Here is a 16,594-nt window from a genome sequence, read left to right on the forward strand (position 1 = left end):
GGAGCCAGTGAAGGGATGATAAAACCAGTAAATACTAGTATTTTTATTGTCTCAGTTAAAAGCCTAAGAGCTGCATTTTGAACCAACTGCAGGCGTACAGTTGAAGCATGCAAAACTCCTGAATACAAAGAGATGCAGTAGTTAAATCTGGACATAATAAAAACATTAATAATGGTTTTCAACTCCTTAAAAGACAGAAAAGGCTTCAATTTGGCAATGTTCCTTAATTGATAGAAACCACTTTTGACGAAAATTCAATAGAAAAGGTTCTCCCTAAAAGATAATTCAAAACATTTAAAATATACATTCATAATATAATATTAATATATATTTAATAATATAAATTAATGTTTAAATAATAATAACAACAACATTACTGTATTATAGAACATAATTCCTTATTTTTATACTTTAAAATATCACCATCCATGAACATCCCAGTATGAGTTATCGTAAGTTATCTCTTGGAAAAGTGTGTGTGTGTGTGTGTGTGTGTGTGTGTGTGTGTTTGTTTTTTGCCTCAAGGTTAGTTATATGGCTCTGGAGAGATCCTGCAAATGGTTTGGACACATTTCAGTTTATTTTTCCATGATAGATATCAAGCTGTTCATGACCAGCCAGTCACTTTTGATAAACCGCACTAGTGTGTATGTGTGTGTGTGTGTGTTTGGACTCAAGGGACTAAAACCACAGTTTTTTAACACAATGAAAAAGTAGCTCAAATTCACCCTCTAATATCTCCAGCAGACCCAGTCATTTTCTTTCAATTAGCGGTTCATGTACAACATAAAATATGCCTCGTTACAGACGTCTGTGTCTTCGACAGCTCAATTTCAGCAGTTTGATGCAGTAAAATAATGAGAAAATGAGACAAATACACCCAGGGAACCAAAAGGTTTATTCTGTGCACAATATAACATAAATTTAAAGTTCAGACAGTAATAAAAAGTGTCCTAATAATAAAGCACTGCTGGTGGATTTGAACAAAGGGATCTTATGGCTGGAAAAAAAAACTCAATTTACAAATCACTAATTATTGGGTGAGTTTGAATCAATTCATTAATCTAGTTTGGCATTAGAGGAGAGAACAGACGGTAACATAAATCACTGCAATTAAAAAGGTGCTTCGTTTATGTAATATGGCTACGTGTCGTTTATTAATCTATTATTTACTGCACACCTCTTAACACTGACAAAGCATGTTTTATAAGGACGGACGGTGGTGTGAGTTTAAATTTATTCTTGTTTTTTGTTTCATCACTGGAAACCTAGCCTAGTTTAGACCCTTTGCAGAGTCAGATATCAAACATCTTATTCAAACAGTGCAGGGAAACCTTTCGTTTTTTTGTCTGACGGGTAAAAAAACAAAACAAAGTGCTTTCTTGGTGTGCATGCAGGAGGGGTCTTCAATTAGTGTTCAACATCCAATACTATTACAAAAGTCGTATGTGCATCCCACAAATCCTTGCAGTTGAGATCACAGGAATCGAATGCCCGCTCCAAACTGCACCCCATCACATATCCTGTCAGGATACAAAAACATGATTTTGGTTCAATTTTGAGTTTTTTTTTTTGCTTTTGTGGCTTTGAAAAGTAGCTTTAGGGGGTACAAATTGTGAAAGAAAGCCCACGCCATTTAAGAGCAGCACAATTATAAGAGATACAGCAAAAAAAAAGTCCAAACATTAAAAAAAGAAGAAAAAAATTGAGTTTTTGGTGAAGAAAAAAATGTATTGTTAACATTCATTTTAATGTAAGAGGGTTTGAAATGAAAACTGGTTGGTTTAATTCATCAATTCAAGTGTAAGAACTTTTTTCACACATTAGATGCATGTATGCATCCTGTTTAATTATTATTTTTTTTCTGAGCAAAAATATTGTTTACCTTTTTTACTATAATTTACAGAAGGCACCCACTAAAATTTATTTTAGTTACAATAGTTTATATAACAAATCATATTGTTGGACATATCTAGAACAAATTAAAAACAAAATGCAGTCCTCCCAAAAGTATCTTTTTTAATCTTGAATCTATCCTTGCCACTATCCTCCAAACCACTAGATTTGACCTATTTCTTAGGAGGATTGAGCCAATTAAAATATAATTATATTTAAATCCAATTACTTTAAGTCCAGTAATTTATAAAGTCCAGTTTTAATATAAAAGAATAAACAAGTTTCATTTTTTTATAAAGGTTGTCGTTATGCTTAGACTGATCATGAAATGTTATTAACCCACATTATGACATTTTATTTTTACAATACAAAAACAAAATTAAAGTCCACCTTTTTTTAAAGTAGACTGAATTTAATGTTTGTATTGACCATTTTGAGGGACGTAAACAATAACAATGGTCCCAATGTATTTCCTGTATAACATTTGTAATTTCCAAAGCTTCCAAAAATCTAAAAATGTCCACATATTGATAAATAATGTTATGCCGGCTGTTTTAACATTAACATATGGTTAAATTGCCTCTTGTTGCAGTTATGAAATAGTTTGGTAACAAGCAGGAAATATTTATGAGCAAGTGACATGGCCACATTGAAATGGTCTTAACATCACTGCTTTATTTGATGCATTTACCAAAATATGACGTCTTGTCTCATATTTTTTAACACCAGAACAAACATTTTCAAATTCCAAACTGCCTTTATTTTGTCAGCGATGTGATTAATCATGAATGTCAGGTTCAGTGGATGTGTGCATGTACCTGTCTCCGCTTTGCACACCCATGGGGAAGCAGTAATTGAGTTCAAGCCTAGCAATGTTTCCCAGTCGTAGAATAATTCCTGCGCCGTAAGACCAGCGGATGCACTCCGCTAACTTCTGCAGGTGTGCGCGTGGTCCCTCTCCTACACAAACACAAAACCGTAAACTCAAGCTGATACTACTGTGAATGGAAGGCTGAATTAAACATGAAAATGTCTAAATACTAATACTAAAGCAACGGTCTCAAACTCGATTCCCGGAGGGCAGTTTTGCTCCAACCCTAATCAAACACAGCTGACCAAACTAAATAAGGTGTTCAAGACTACTATAGACCATTAAGCAGGTGTGAGTTGGAGGAGGTTGAAGCTAAACTTTGCAGACCACGGGCCCTTCAGGAATTGAGTTTGAGACCACTGTATTAAAGTTTCAACAAACAGCATCACCCTGTGGACAAACGGCACATAAACTAACTGGCCACTTTATTAGGTACACCCGTTCAACTGCTCATTAATACAAGTGCCTAATCAGCCAGTCACATAGCAGCAACTCAATGCATTTGCAGGGTTGTCAAACTCAGTTCCTGGAGGGCAGCAACATGCAGAGTTTAATTCCAACCCTGCTTCAATACACTTACCTGGAGGTTTAAAACAAGCCAGGACTCAATTAGTTTGATCAGGTGTGCTTAATTAAGGATAAAGCTAAACTGTGCAGAGCTGCGGCCCTCCAGGAACTTAACACCTGTGTATTAAGGCATGTAAAAGTGGTTAGAAAGGTGGTTTGGCACAGTTTTTGACAAAAGATTACTGACCGTAGTTGAGGTTGCATATGTTTCCAGCATTAAGGAAAAAGTGTGTCCTGAAGAGGTCTGCTAGTCCACCTTTATTTGAGCGGAAGGGAAGTGGTGTGTAAAGGTGAAGCCCACCTGCCCAATATGCCTCACCACCCAGATAATCACCTGATCAGATACCGGTTTCAAATTAGACATCAAATAATGATAAAGAAATATAAAATATTATAAAAATATGTGTGCAATACCTTCACTTTGGGGGCCTATACTGTACATGCCGAACCCTCTAACACTGGTTGGGCCGCCCAGGTAGAACCTGACAAATAAAATAGAAAAATAAACAAGACATAAGCAATGTGGTCACACTTTACAATAAGGTTTTATTAGTTAATGTTAGTTAATGTATTTACTAACATGAACTAAGTATGAAAAATACTTGTAGAGCATGTATTAATTATAGTTTAGTATTTATTAATGTCTTATTAAAATCCAAATTAATTCTTGTTAATATTAGAGTTATCACGAACAAACAATGAACAGCTAACTAACATGATCAAATGCTGTAATAAATGTATTATTAATCATTTGATCATGCCAGCAAATACATTATCTAACATTAACTAATACAACCTTATTGTAAAGTGTTACCAACAATGCTCTAAACATGATGTAAACAGAAACTCTCTGGCTTTAAATCTGCTGTCAGCCAATCAGATACTTTTTTGAGACTATATTTACAGAAGGGATAAAAACATCTCGTTCCTAAGGGACATGATCAAAATTGCCTACGTGTCCCTGCCAAATGGGTTTTTAATTGAGCACAGTGTGATTTTACCATTACGAAATGTTTCTTTAGATCTGTGATTTCATAAGATTGCTTTGCATATCCTGTATAATTATACTATTATAAATGTATTATCAGTTATAATTATAAAGCAAATGTGCATCCGGCTAAAAGGAGACAGACAAATGCACACCTGTCAGCAATGGAGGTAGGCTGAGCCCCAAGAGGATAGATCATTCCTCCCCATAAAGACGCAGATAAAACCTGTAAGAGAAAAATATTAGACATACTTTTTATTAAATGTCCAAAATACCACAGACTTATAAGGTTGTATTAGTTAATGTAAGTTAATGCATTTACTAACATGGACAAATAATGAACAATACATTTATTACAGTATTTTTTTTAATGTTAGTTCATTGTTGGTTCATTTTAACTCACAGTGCATTAACTAATATTAACAAGCATGGATTTGGATGTTCATAATGCATTAGTAAATGTTGAACTATGATTAATAAATGCTGCACAAGTATTATTCATTATTAGTTCATGTTAGTAAATACATTAACTAATGAAATATTATTGTAAAGCGTGGCCAGATATTCTTTTATTCATAGTTTTCAGTCACACCATAGGTGTGGAAACCTGTAGGGCAAAATATCAGTAAAACCAGTTCAGATCTGTCAAGTTTCCATTTGTTTCAAACCACAAATATTTAGATCACCCCATAAAATAAGAACAAAGATGTGAACAAATGGCAAGTTTTTTGCTACTTCAGTTAGACTTACTGCAGTGTTTTAATCACTGAAGTGTTAATTCACACAAAAAAACTCCACCTAAATCCTGATGTTTCAAAATATAAATAAATTAAAATGATAGGGATTAAGTGTATTAATCCAAGGCTTCTAAAGAAACAACTATTTTAGATCATGAACAGATCTCATTTCAGCTTTTTCCCCACATATAAACACTGAAAAGCTCAAGCGTACTTGCTCAACACATGAGAACCAATGAAGTTCATTCCTACATGTCTCAATGTGCATCAGAGTTTCCATAAGAACCAATTACTACGTTTACATGGACATCAGTAATCGAATTATTTGCCTTAATATAAACAAGACAATAATATGATCAAGGTGTTTACATGGGATGCTTTTTGAATGTTCCTTTCATGATACCGTTTTACATGTTACAGCACATAATTTGATTAACGTCATTGCTTCACCACGCTAGCCACGTTTCCTCAGGTGTCTCATGTAATTTCGGGTGTTTCATTTTTAATTTGTGAACTTTAACTGCAGTTTGGCACTTTCACTTTCATTCGAAAACATTTCATTCATGTCCTCCGTGACAATTGAGATATTGGATGCGAGTATGAACAGCTGGAAGAGTGTTGTTTTAATGAATTTGATACCTTAAAACTCTGCATTACGCGATGCAGGTGTCTGTGGTCCTTCACTGACTCGGTAGGTGCAGAGAATAGTGTGTATGGACTATCCTGTCGCAAAATGTGTGAAAATCCAACAGTAATAGTTTAACTATAGTTAACAGTAAGTACGTTTACATGGACACCAATAATCCGATTTCAATACGATTAAGACAATACTCTGATTAAGAGTCTACCATGTAAGCTGCAATTTTTGATTAATTTATTTTGCAATTTGAGGTCATAATCGAATTAACCAGGAATTAAATTAAGATATGTGGAGTATGTCAATTTTAGTCATATTATTGAAGTGCAGTACAGACATGTAAACACCTTAATCAAACTACCAGGGCGTACTCACACTACGTACAGTTACCTTGAACCGGACCGAAGCACATTTGTCCCCCCTTCCGTCTCTCCCGACAGCCCGCACTAACTTGCATTCGAGCCTGAGCACGCTTATGTCATCGATGATGCGCTGTTCAGTGAGAATCGCTCTCGCTCAGCACAGTGAAGATTTCTTTCTATCGTTATATCATTTTAGTTGTTTGATATGCAGTGACACGCAGTCAAATATTTTGCCAAACAAATCAGCCAATTTTGACGCTCATAAACAATCATAAAGTCCTCGTGCTGCAGGAATTAGGAGGTTTGCTAAAGGTGCAGCTGTCGTGCAGTGAGCGGTTTTCGTCTTAAATAATCTACAACTGCTTGCGTTCATTGAACCATAAGAATGATTAATAAATCCATTTGAAACAGTTCCCTAAAAGTCACGTCTCGTCTTCGGTTTCGGGCTGAAGCACAAGTGAACCGCGCTCTGGCACACCTCTTCCAACCGGGCCAAGGCCGGCCAACGATACAGAGCACTCACACTTCTCAAACGATCTGGAAAACGGGCCTGGATACGGTTCGGATAGCATAGTTAAAGGGATAGTTTACTCAAAAATAAAAGTTCTGTCATCATTTTTTTATCCTCTACTTGATCCAAACCTGTTTGAGTTTCTTTCTTCTGTTCAATACAAAAGTTAAAGTATGTTAGAAAAAAAGTATTTACACAGTATTTATTTTGTTCTACAATGGATGCTTTTTTCCAGCATTCTTCAGATTAACATGTTTTGTGTTCAACAGAAGTAATAAATTAATCAAACATTAGAACCAACTGAGTGAGTAAATGAGGCAAACGTTCAGTTTTGGTATCGCTTTAATCTCACCGAAATGCGACATTAGTGTATACTGGATGACAGATTTGTTTTGTTCTCCATGTGATGCTTTCATTAATAGTGTGACATGAAACTGTGACCTGCAGTCCTTCTAAAGTATACCAACAATATATGGTTATAAGGATTACGTACCGATCCCCAGATAAATTGTTTGTTAAGCTGCAGCTCGACGTCCTCTTTGAGAAAGTTGGCATCTCCACCAGTGTATCCTGCCAACTCCTAAACCAGCAAAGAAAACCCAACTATCGGTTAACAATGCCGTTAAACCTACTTCAGGTAGTAATGCAAAATTCGACAAAGTAATGTTAAGCGCCATTAGACACAAGAAAAAGGCACTTACACAGTCCAACCAAAAAATTTTCAGACTGCCAGCAGATATAATTTCTGAATCTGATATATGTGTTTAACTAGTGGCTGCAGGACATTATTATTCATTTATGAACGTGAGGATAGCAAAATAAAAACAGTGACATATTATAGGCAAAACTGCTTCATACTAAAAACCAAAAGAAAGTGAACAGGCTGCTGCAGTGTGTCTGGGGAATGCCTGAAGTCATTGAGGCCTAACAAATTACTGATATTTGTGTGCATTTATTTAATTTAATGTCTCCTTTATTTTACCAGGATAGTCTCAATGACATGCAAGATCTCATCTGCCTAAGTCTCACTTTAAAAAACAAATACAAACATATATGTTTCTATAAAGGTTAACTGACATGATGAAGAGAAATTTGATCTGAGACAGTTTACCTGCATCTTTTATTACCATGTTATAAACTATAGTGTAGAATGCACTGTGATAATGTGAGAAATGTTGAAGCTTAAGTCCACACACCTGGTTGATCCGCAGTAAGGCACCTTTTCGGGGCAAGATGGCAGAGTTCCTGGTGTCTACTACCATGGTGTGCTAGTGTAAGACAGGAAATCCATGAAATCCATCATTAGTCTGATAAAAACTTTGGATTAGTGAAACAGAGCACATCTTACCGAAAGTGCAGATTTAAGAGTGTGGCCGCTCTCCTCTCTCACAGCAAAGGAGGCGCTGCGGGCCAAACATCCCAGCTCACGCCACACGCCCTCCCATTTAAGAGTATGATCCGTCATCCAGAGAGGAAACTGCAAGGCATGTTAAAGAGAGAGTTCATACAAAAATTCACCCTGCCAAACCAGCAGCCATTGAATTCCATAATTTTTTAATTTCATTATCATTAAAGTCAATGGTTACCGGTTTTTCAACACTCTTCAAAATATCTTCTTTGGTGTTCAACAGAAGAAAAGAAACTCCTAACAATGAGTACGTTTACGTTTTTTTGTGAACCATCCCTTTAGATCTTACATTATTAATAAATTTTAAGGGAGTAGTTACAGTGTGAATTACAGGAGGGTTTGACCCCCTAAACAAGGCTTGATCCCTCCTGAAGGATGTCAAAACAAGATGTGAGGGGGTATTTACTTTAATCAGTGGAAAATAGATTGCATTTTTTATTATTATTAACAATAATAAAAACATTTAAATATAGACAAATTTGACTGCCCTATAATGGTTAACACCATGATTTGTTCACCGGCTGATCTATCCAACCAATAGACACTGTAAACAAAGTCTTTGTATATGCATATCTATGTTTTGTGAAACTTTAAATCAAAAATAGGTTGTCTTTGTGAATCAGGTTTGTTGATATCACACATCGGAGGTAACTCAAGGTCAAACAATCTGCAAATTTTCCCTCAAAACACTGAAAACTTTTTGCTAAACAAGTTTGAAACGGATAAATGTTATGTCATTTCATTAAATATATTAATTGTCTGCTCAGCACTGATAAAAAAAAAAATTTATGTCCAGCTTGAAAAGATCAGACCCTCCCAAAAAAACTAACATTTTATTTAACATTGAACTTTTACAAGAAAGCAGCCATTAAAACTGAAACAGCCTAGTTTATTTACTTTTTTCTTGTAGTTATTTTTCCCTTCTTTCCTTTTCTTTTTCCCCCTTTATCCTGTATACAGTAAATAATGTTAAAAACTTTTGTATGTCGGCGCCAGTGGTGTAGTGGTTAGTGCGTTGACACATGCACTCTGGTCCTCACGGCGACCTGAGTTCGATTCCCGCCTCTTGGTCCTATGCTGATCTTTCCCCTCTCTCTGCTCCCCGTGCTTTCCTGTCAATAATCTCTACTGTCCTATACATTAAAGGTGAAACCCCGAAAAAAAAAAAATAATAATAAAAAAATAAAAAAATAAACTTTTGTATAAAAATAAATGTGGAAAATTATGTATCAGAACTTGTGTGCCAATGTAAAACAATTTAAGAAAAATAATGAACAAATATATATATAAATATATATTAATAGTCAATGTATGAGTCACACACGGGTGGCGCAGTGAGTATCACGATCGCCTCACAGCAAGAAGGCTGCTGGTTCGAACCTCGGCTGTGTCAATTGGCATTTCTGTGTGGAGTTTGGATGTTCCCACCGTGTTCACATGGGTTTCCTCCGGGTGCTCTGGTTCCCCCTCACAAGTTCAAAGACATGCGCTATAGGTGAATTGGGTAAGCTAAAATGTCCGTAGTATATGTGTGTGAATGAGTGTATGGATGTTTCCCAGTGATGGGTCGCAGCTGGAAGGGCATCCGCTGCATAAAACAAATGCTGGATAAGTTGGCGGTTCATTCCATGTGGCGACCCCACAGATTAATAAAGGGACTGAGCCAAAAAGAAAATGAATAATTCACACACTGGTTGCAGTTAATATCTTACACTGAGTTCTGTAGAAACTCCCCTGTCCGTCTCTTTCAGAGAGCTCCAGGGGAACTGCCCGGTGACTTTGTACAGGTTTACAGTGAAGCTACACAAAGCAAAAACATTGTTTATTATATTTAATAACATATAATAATATAACAGCAGAAATCAAGCAGAAAACATACTTGCGTTCAAAGTATCCTGACTGTGGTTTGAAGAATGAGAGGCCATAGGACGTCTCTTTAGTTCCATAGGAAAACTGAAAGGTGAGCTTTTCTCCTCGGCCGAGCATGTTTGGAAGTTTAATACCCAAGACCTGCAGAGGAACAAACATTCAGTAAAACACTGGCATTTAACATTAAATAAGCTTAATAAATAGTTTAATGTTGGTGCATTTTAACTAATGCAGTGAAAAAAAACGCAGTGTTTTCTTTATAATATGTATATTTAATTCAATACTAATTATGAGTTAACAACAATAGTCATAACCAAATGTTTTATGATACTAATGTTGTAAAATACTACTGGTTCAAAATCACGCATGTTCTGACTGGCTATTTCTGCATCGAATCATGCAGTATTTTCGATTTCAATGTGGACACACAGCTTGTCCTTGAAAGTTGTGGTTTTACACCTGGTTGGGAGGATGCAAGTCACTTATGTGGTTGTTATTGTTCTTACCATGCTGCCTTCATTGTTTCCAACCATGGTATTATAACTCCCAGTAAGTCGTTTAAGCTCAGTAACCTCAAACGTAACATCAAGTCCATTTGGCAAAGCGTCTGCTCCTAAAGAAGATCAGAAAAACAACTTAGGAAATGGAAACTACTCTGTAGCCCCAATAAACTTCAAGTTTTTGTTACAAAACTGCATGATCTTCTTTAAATTGTTAAACAAAAATTAACTAAACTACTTCTTACTTTTTTAACTATTACTTTAAAACAAAGTGGATTCTATTGGATATATTTAAACATTATAGTGGATTTCTTCTGGCAGTCATTTGAATAATGTACAATTACTTTGAGCCTATTAAAGTTAAAATCAAATTAAACAGATTCTAAAATATATGCTAAACAATTAAGTTGTATAACAATTACAGATGTTCCAAAACTGCATGAATTTCTTGTCACTGGTAAACAAAATTAAATAAATTTTGAAGAATGCTGTAGCCAGGCAGCTGACCGGACCCACTGACTTTCATAGTAGAAATAAAAATACTATGGGAGTCAATGGGAACTGTCAACTGCTATTAGCAAACATTCTTCAAAACACCTTCTATTTTTATTCAACAGTAAAAAGATATTCCCCCTTTTCATTGAATTATTACTTTAAAACATAGTGGATTCCTATATAAATTATTTAATAAACAAATCATACAATATTGTGAATATTACTATTATGAAGTCAGCCTAAATATCTAAACTTGTCTCTCTTGTATTTATATTCTACAGATATAATACTGACAATTAAAGACTTGATCTTTGGTCCCACTTGTCTTTCTTTATGAGCATGTAAATGTGCTGCTTTAATGTGCTACTTCTCCTGCACAGTGGTTTGCTCTAACATTAAAGTACAATATGTAAAGTTAGGGCTGCACAATACTGGAAAAAAGTGATGTTACAAAATTTAGTTTTTTGCAATTATATATTGTGATTTGAATATAATTTCACAAGATGACTATTTGGAAATTTTACATTGAATTGGGATGATTATGTAGGGAATCTAAAATAAAACATACATATAAATTAAAATAAACCAAATCACAGATGAAAACAATAGGACATAGATAAAAAATTCAATAAACAGTGCTTTATGGTTTTTGGTGGTACACCAAACAGTACATACAAACAGTATTGACGTACATAAATTCAATAATCAAATGTAAAATAACATGATATAGTCTTCATACTAGTATAAATAATAAACAAAATCTTTCTTAAAGTGGCAAACTTTAGAATTTCTTGAGCCCAATGGGTTTAAATTCAATTGAAAATTGCTTGAGATCCTGCAATGTTACTATTGCAGATTAGCACATTGCCATATCAAAGTAAAATGATATATAATATAGTTAATTTTCAATATTTGTAAATAAATCATACATGAAGATGTTATGCATTCAGTACCTTCTGAAATGTCAATCACCACCTCCACATCTCTGAATATGCCTAGACGGAGCAACCTCTGTCTGGCCTCATGGGATTTTCTCATCACCTGCAAAAAAGCTAGGTTTTTATAACATATCTTAGAAATATTCAAGCTTCTGAATGGCTGATATCTGTGAGGCAATACGATGCTGAAACATTTCATGCTATTCAATCACAGCTAATACGACTTAGTCCGTAATAATTAGCTGTTTTCATTCATGCATTTACAGACACTTACATACACTGATGCCTAAAACATGTCTGTAAAAACTTTTAAGTGAATTGCTAAAATTACAAATAAACACTGATGATTGGATTGAATGATTTTGGCGAATCACTGCTGATAATAACTAGCACTAGTAAACATTTTGGCTTTGACGGCTCACTCACTTCAACCAGGTTCCTGGCGGTGAATACATCAGAGATTTCATAGCCCAAGTAATCCTCTTTAGTTCTGCCCAAGCCTTCAATGTTGACATGCTGAACAACAACCTAGATGAGAATAGAGAATTCAAAGTGGGTTATCACAGTAATACCCCTTTTTGTTTACATTTCAAGTACATTGTTTCAGACTACAATATAAATGTGTCAAATATGAGATATCTCACTTTTGTGTATGCAAAAAATCTAATTTACAAATAAAAAAAAAAACCATTACAATAAAATCACATTACAGTGAAATAAAATCACATTACATAGTAATAAATTAGAAGAAAAATATGGGTGAAGTATATTTTTCCTTTGACATTCAGTGTAATGTATTTATATAAAAATTAAATGACATACTTATTAATTTCTAAAAAGAAGTAAATGATCCAAATAAATGTTAATTTTAAATAAGGCTGGGCGATTTGGCAAAAGTGCAATCTTGATAATTATTTTCCATATTGAATGATAATGATATAAATTTTGATATAAGTAGTTTATGCTTCCAGATTTAAAAGAGGGTTTTAAAATTAGAGGGTCCATTAAATGGCATTACATATTTTTGTCCAATAATTTTTCAGTGGCCGAAAATTCGTTTCATATCTAATAAGATGAAAAGCCTTTATTTATCACAACACTGTTGCATGCAGCGAAACTGGACCCCTCCGACCATATAAAAACATCACACATTTCAGGGGAAGACAGGTCAGTCAAGACATAGCATAGAAAAATAGAAAATAAGATACATAGGGGGGGGGGAAAGGAGGTTTAAAAAAGCCCCTCCCAGACTGTCCTTAATGTAGGGCAATATCAAAACTTTTAGATTCCCATTGTTGCACATTTCTGCTGTGTGATTGGCTCCTAGATCAATATAGAAAGTACAGAGCTTATCATTGCTATTGACATAAAGTTTATCCCGATTTAATATAATATCATTTATGGGCCCAACCCTAATTTAAAATTATTTAAAAACATTGTTGACAAGTGGTTGGAAGGATATTGACAAACACTGATAATGTGGTTAATTCTTTTTTCGAGGTTGAACCACACGGCAGTCTTTTAATATGTCATGATTCTTGATCAAATTATTGTTAATATGTTTTTGTATGTAAAATGTTACACCGAATGACATTTTAGTGGGTGACATCTGTCAATCATTTTAATAACGTATGATTATTTTGAGTCTAGCAAAAATATTAAAATAATAAACAGAATACAATCTAATATACGCTAAAAAATAAGCTGCATGTTCTTACTGATGTTTGAAGACCCTATTACACATTTATATTCGTGAATTTCTGTACTTTGGAATGCATAAAATCACTGTTGTATTTAAAAAGTTACTGCAATATGGAATATGTTGAATAAAAAAGAAATTTCCATCTTCTTCCTGTCATTTATGGTATTTACATGATATAGCATATTGAAACTACAGTACATGTCAAAACAATATGATGTAGCACACTAAAACCGCAGGACATAGTACATATCAAAATACCATCGTTGTTCCATTTTAATGTGTAAATCATTGCATAAAGACGTTGGTAACCGTTTAACCTACATCTTTATTTTCTAAAACCTCTTGCTTGGTTTCTTGCACCGCCTCCATCACTTCCAAATCATCAGTGTTAACGCCCAGATCTCGTCCATACATGGGATACGAGTCCATACTCTAAAGAAACAAACAAACATGGCGGAGTTTATTTCTTGCACACATGAATAAACATATCCAATGACAATAGAGGTGCACAAAAGCGTACTGATAATATAGCTTTAACAGTGTAATAACACACAGACAACCAGCAATAGACCCGCACAAGAGGTCTACAGAACACAAGAGGTCACAGACAAAACAGGTAAATTTCACCCTGAATCTTTTAGAAAACGTTTACCCGTGCGTGCACAGCCCCCATTGCCGGTTCAGTAATATCGTAAACGCGCTGGAGCCGCTTAGAAGATGGTAAAAAATAAAATATTGCACTATTATGAAGCTGTGAACCCAACCCCCTTCAAGGAGGACGCCATGACACGCGATGGCTTGGGGATCCTCAACGGCGATTGGCTGGAATGATGTGACGTCATGAATTATGGGCGGGTCTTTAAGTTGTGCGTCGCCGTGCGTGTCATTTTGAGTTTCATGCGCTTTCATTTTTTGTTATTTACGTTAAGCATTTTATATTTGCGTTTGTTTCAGTCACAGACAAATCAAATATGAATGTTAGGAAATGTTCATGAAGCGTCACGTGTATTTCAGACTGGAGAGGCAAGGTTTGTTTGTTTGTTTGTTTGTTTGTTTGTTTGTTTGTTTGTTTGTTTGTCAACACAATAACGCAAAAAGCAATTTGAAATTGACTAATGCGTCAAAACAAAAGTATTTTGATGCATATGGGGTCACGTGCAAAATATTTTTACTCACTAAAAAGACATTGCCATGTTGTTTTGGCTGTGTTCTATAGCTAACACATTAGTTCTCTGATTGTTGTATTTATGGAATTGACGTATTTGATATTTGGACAAATGGACAATTGATATTTGGAATTTTTTAATAACTGAAATGTATTTAAAGGGGGTTGTAGTTTTGACGAAAAAGGAAATATGTAAGTAAAAAACCTTTACCTACCGATATATATATATATATATATATATATATATATATATATATATATATATATATATATATATATATATATATATATATATATATATATATATATACCGGTCATTAGTTTGGGGATAAGTGTTTTAGAATAAGCTTCTCCTGCTCACCAAGGCTGCATTTATTTATTCAAAATACAGTACAAATTGTGAAATGTTATTGCACTATAAAATATCTGTTCAAAAGTAGTTTATAATTTAATTTAACAATTTATTCCAGAGATTTTAATGATGAATTTACAGCTTCATTACTCATTCAGAATCACATAATCCTTCAGAAATCACTTTAATATGAATTAATATTGTTATTGTTGTTGTTGTTGTTGTTGTTGTCATTTTTAGTATTATTATTATTGGTAATACTAAAAGCAATAATGACCGTAGTAATCATTTCATTTAAAACTACATACAATAAGAAAGCAGTTATTTAAATTTTTTATAAATATTTAATAATTTAACAATTTATGTAAAATATAAAATGTAAAAAACAATTAAACAACGCAAAAAATTATAAATATTATATATATATAAATATATACAGTTGAAGTCAGAATTATTAGCCCCCTTTTGATTTTATAATTTTTTTTAATGTTTCCCAAATTTTGTTTAACAGAGCAAGGACATTTTCAGAGTATGTCTGATTTTTTATTTTTTTTTTTCTGGACAAGGTCTTATTTGTTTTATTTCGGCTAGAATAAAAGCAGTTTTGAATTTTCTAAAAACACATTTTAAGGTCAAAATTATTAAACCCTTTAAGTTATATTTTTTCTGATAGTCTACAGAACAAACCATCATTATACAATAACTTGCCTAATTACCCTAACCTGCCTAGTTAACCTAATTAGTTAAGCCTTTAAATGTCACTTTAAGCTGTATAGAAGTGTCTTGAAAAATATCTAGAAAAATATTATTTACTGTCATCATGGCAAAGATAAAATAAATCAGTTATTAGAAATGAGTTTTTAAAACTATTATGTACTATTATTTGCTGAAAAATCTAAATATACAGTTGAAGTCAGAATTATTGGCCCTACTGAATTATTAGCCCCCCCTGAATTATTAGGCCTCCCCCCTTTATAAATGTATAACAATAAATGTTTAGTTTCTTAAGCTTACCAGGGCTTTATTTGATTTTAAAAATAATGTAACATATTTTCAATTTAACCTTTCAGGTTTTCTATGCAAATATATATATATATATATATATATATATATATATATATATATATATATATATATATATATATATATATATATATATATATATATATATATATATATATATATATATATATATATATATATATATATATATATTTACATGTAATTTACTCCTGTGATTCAGTGCTACACTTTCTGCATCAATGTTCAGTCTCCTGATCCTTCAAAAATTATAATTTGCTGCTAAAGAATAATTTTGATTTTTGTCCGCCCTAAAACTGTTCATGCTTTCATTAAGTTGCCTCGCCATTTCGCCGACAGAGGGCAGTATAGCCTCTCTAGTAATTGGTAATTATTGATTAGCCTCCACAGCTTCTCAGAAGAATCTTTTATTGTTGAACTAAAATGTATATAATATAGTAATATATGAAATGGATATAATTTAGTGATTATTACATTAATCCAAACTGATCTGGATTTGTCACTAATGTCACTAATATTTGTTTTTTACTGTTGATTTTAACTTAAGACAAATGT

The 16,594-nt window shown here is 33.6% G+C and overlaps 1 protein-coding gene across 1 annotated transcript; it reads right to left on the reverse strand.

The window, feature by feature from the left end:
- Positions 1 to 879: 879 nt before the first annotated feature.
- On the reverse strand, positions 880 to 14,294 carry samm50l (sorting and assembly machinery component 50 homolog, like). The gene is made up of 15 exons (XM_056455993.1): positions 14,134 to 14,294; positions 13,803 to 13,913; positions 12,206 to 12,307; positions 11,795 to 11,882; positions 10,353 to 10,459; positions 9,857 to 9,987; positions 9,690 to 9,777; positions 7,918 to 8,046; positions 7,766 to 7,837; positions 7,063 to 7,149; positions 4,478 to 4,548; positions 3,749 to 3,816; positions 3,522 to 3,668; positions 2,715 to 2,856; positions 880 to 1,523 (listed from the first exon to the last, which is right to left on the reverse strand). The coding sequence occupies exons 1-15, from the start codon at positions 14,152 to 14,154 to the stop codon at positions 1,478 to 1,480; spliced, it is 1,410 nt and encodes a 469-aa protein (XP_056311968.1). The 5' UTR covers positions 14,155 to 14,294; the 3' UTR covers positions 880 to 1,477.
- Between the last annotated feature and the right edge of the window lie 2,300 nt (positions 14,295 to 16,594).

The sequence above is a fragment of the Danio aesculapii genome, chromosome 4 (genome assembly GCF_903798145.1).
Source record: "Danio aesculapii chromosome 4, fDanAes4.1, whole genome shotgun sequence".
NCBI lineage: Eukaryota > Metazoa > Chordata > Actinopteri > Cypriniformes > Danionidae > Danio > Danio aesculapii.

Excerpts from the sequence above, each read along its gene's own strand:
- samm50l (XM_056455993.1), bottom strand. The coding sequence starts at position 14,154 with ATGGGGGCTGTGCACGCACGG. Across the intron at positions 11,883-12,205 it reads CCGCCAGGAACCTGGTTGAA|GTGATGAGAAAATCCCATGA; the intron begins GTGAGTGAGCCG and ends GCTTTTTTGCAG. Across the intron at positions 7,838-7,917 it reads CTCTTAAATCTGCACTTTCG|CACACCATGGTAGTAGACAC; the intron begins GTAAGATGTGCT and ends GTCTTACACTAG.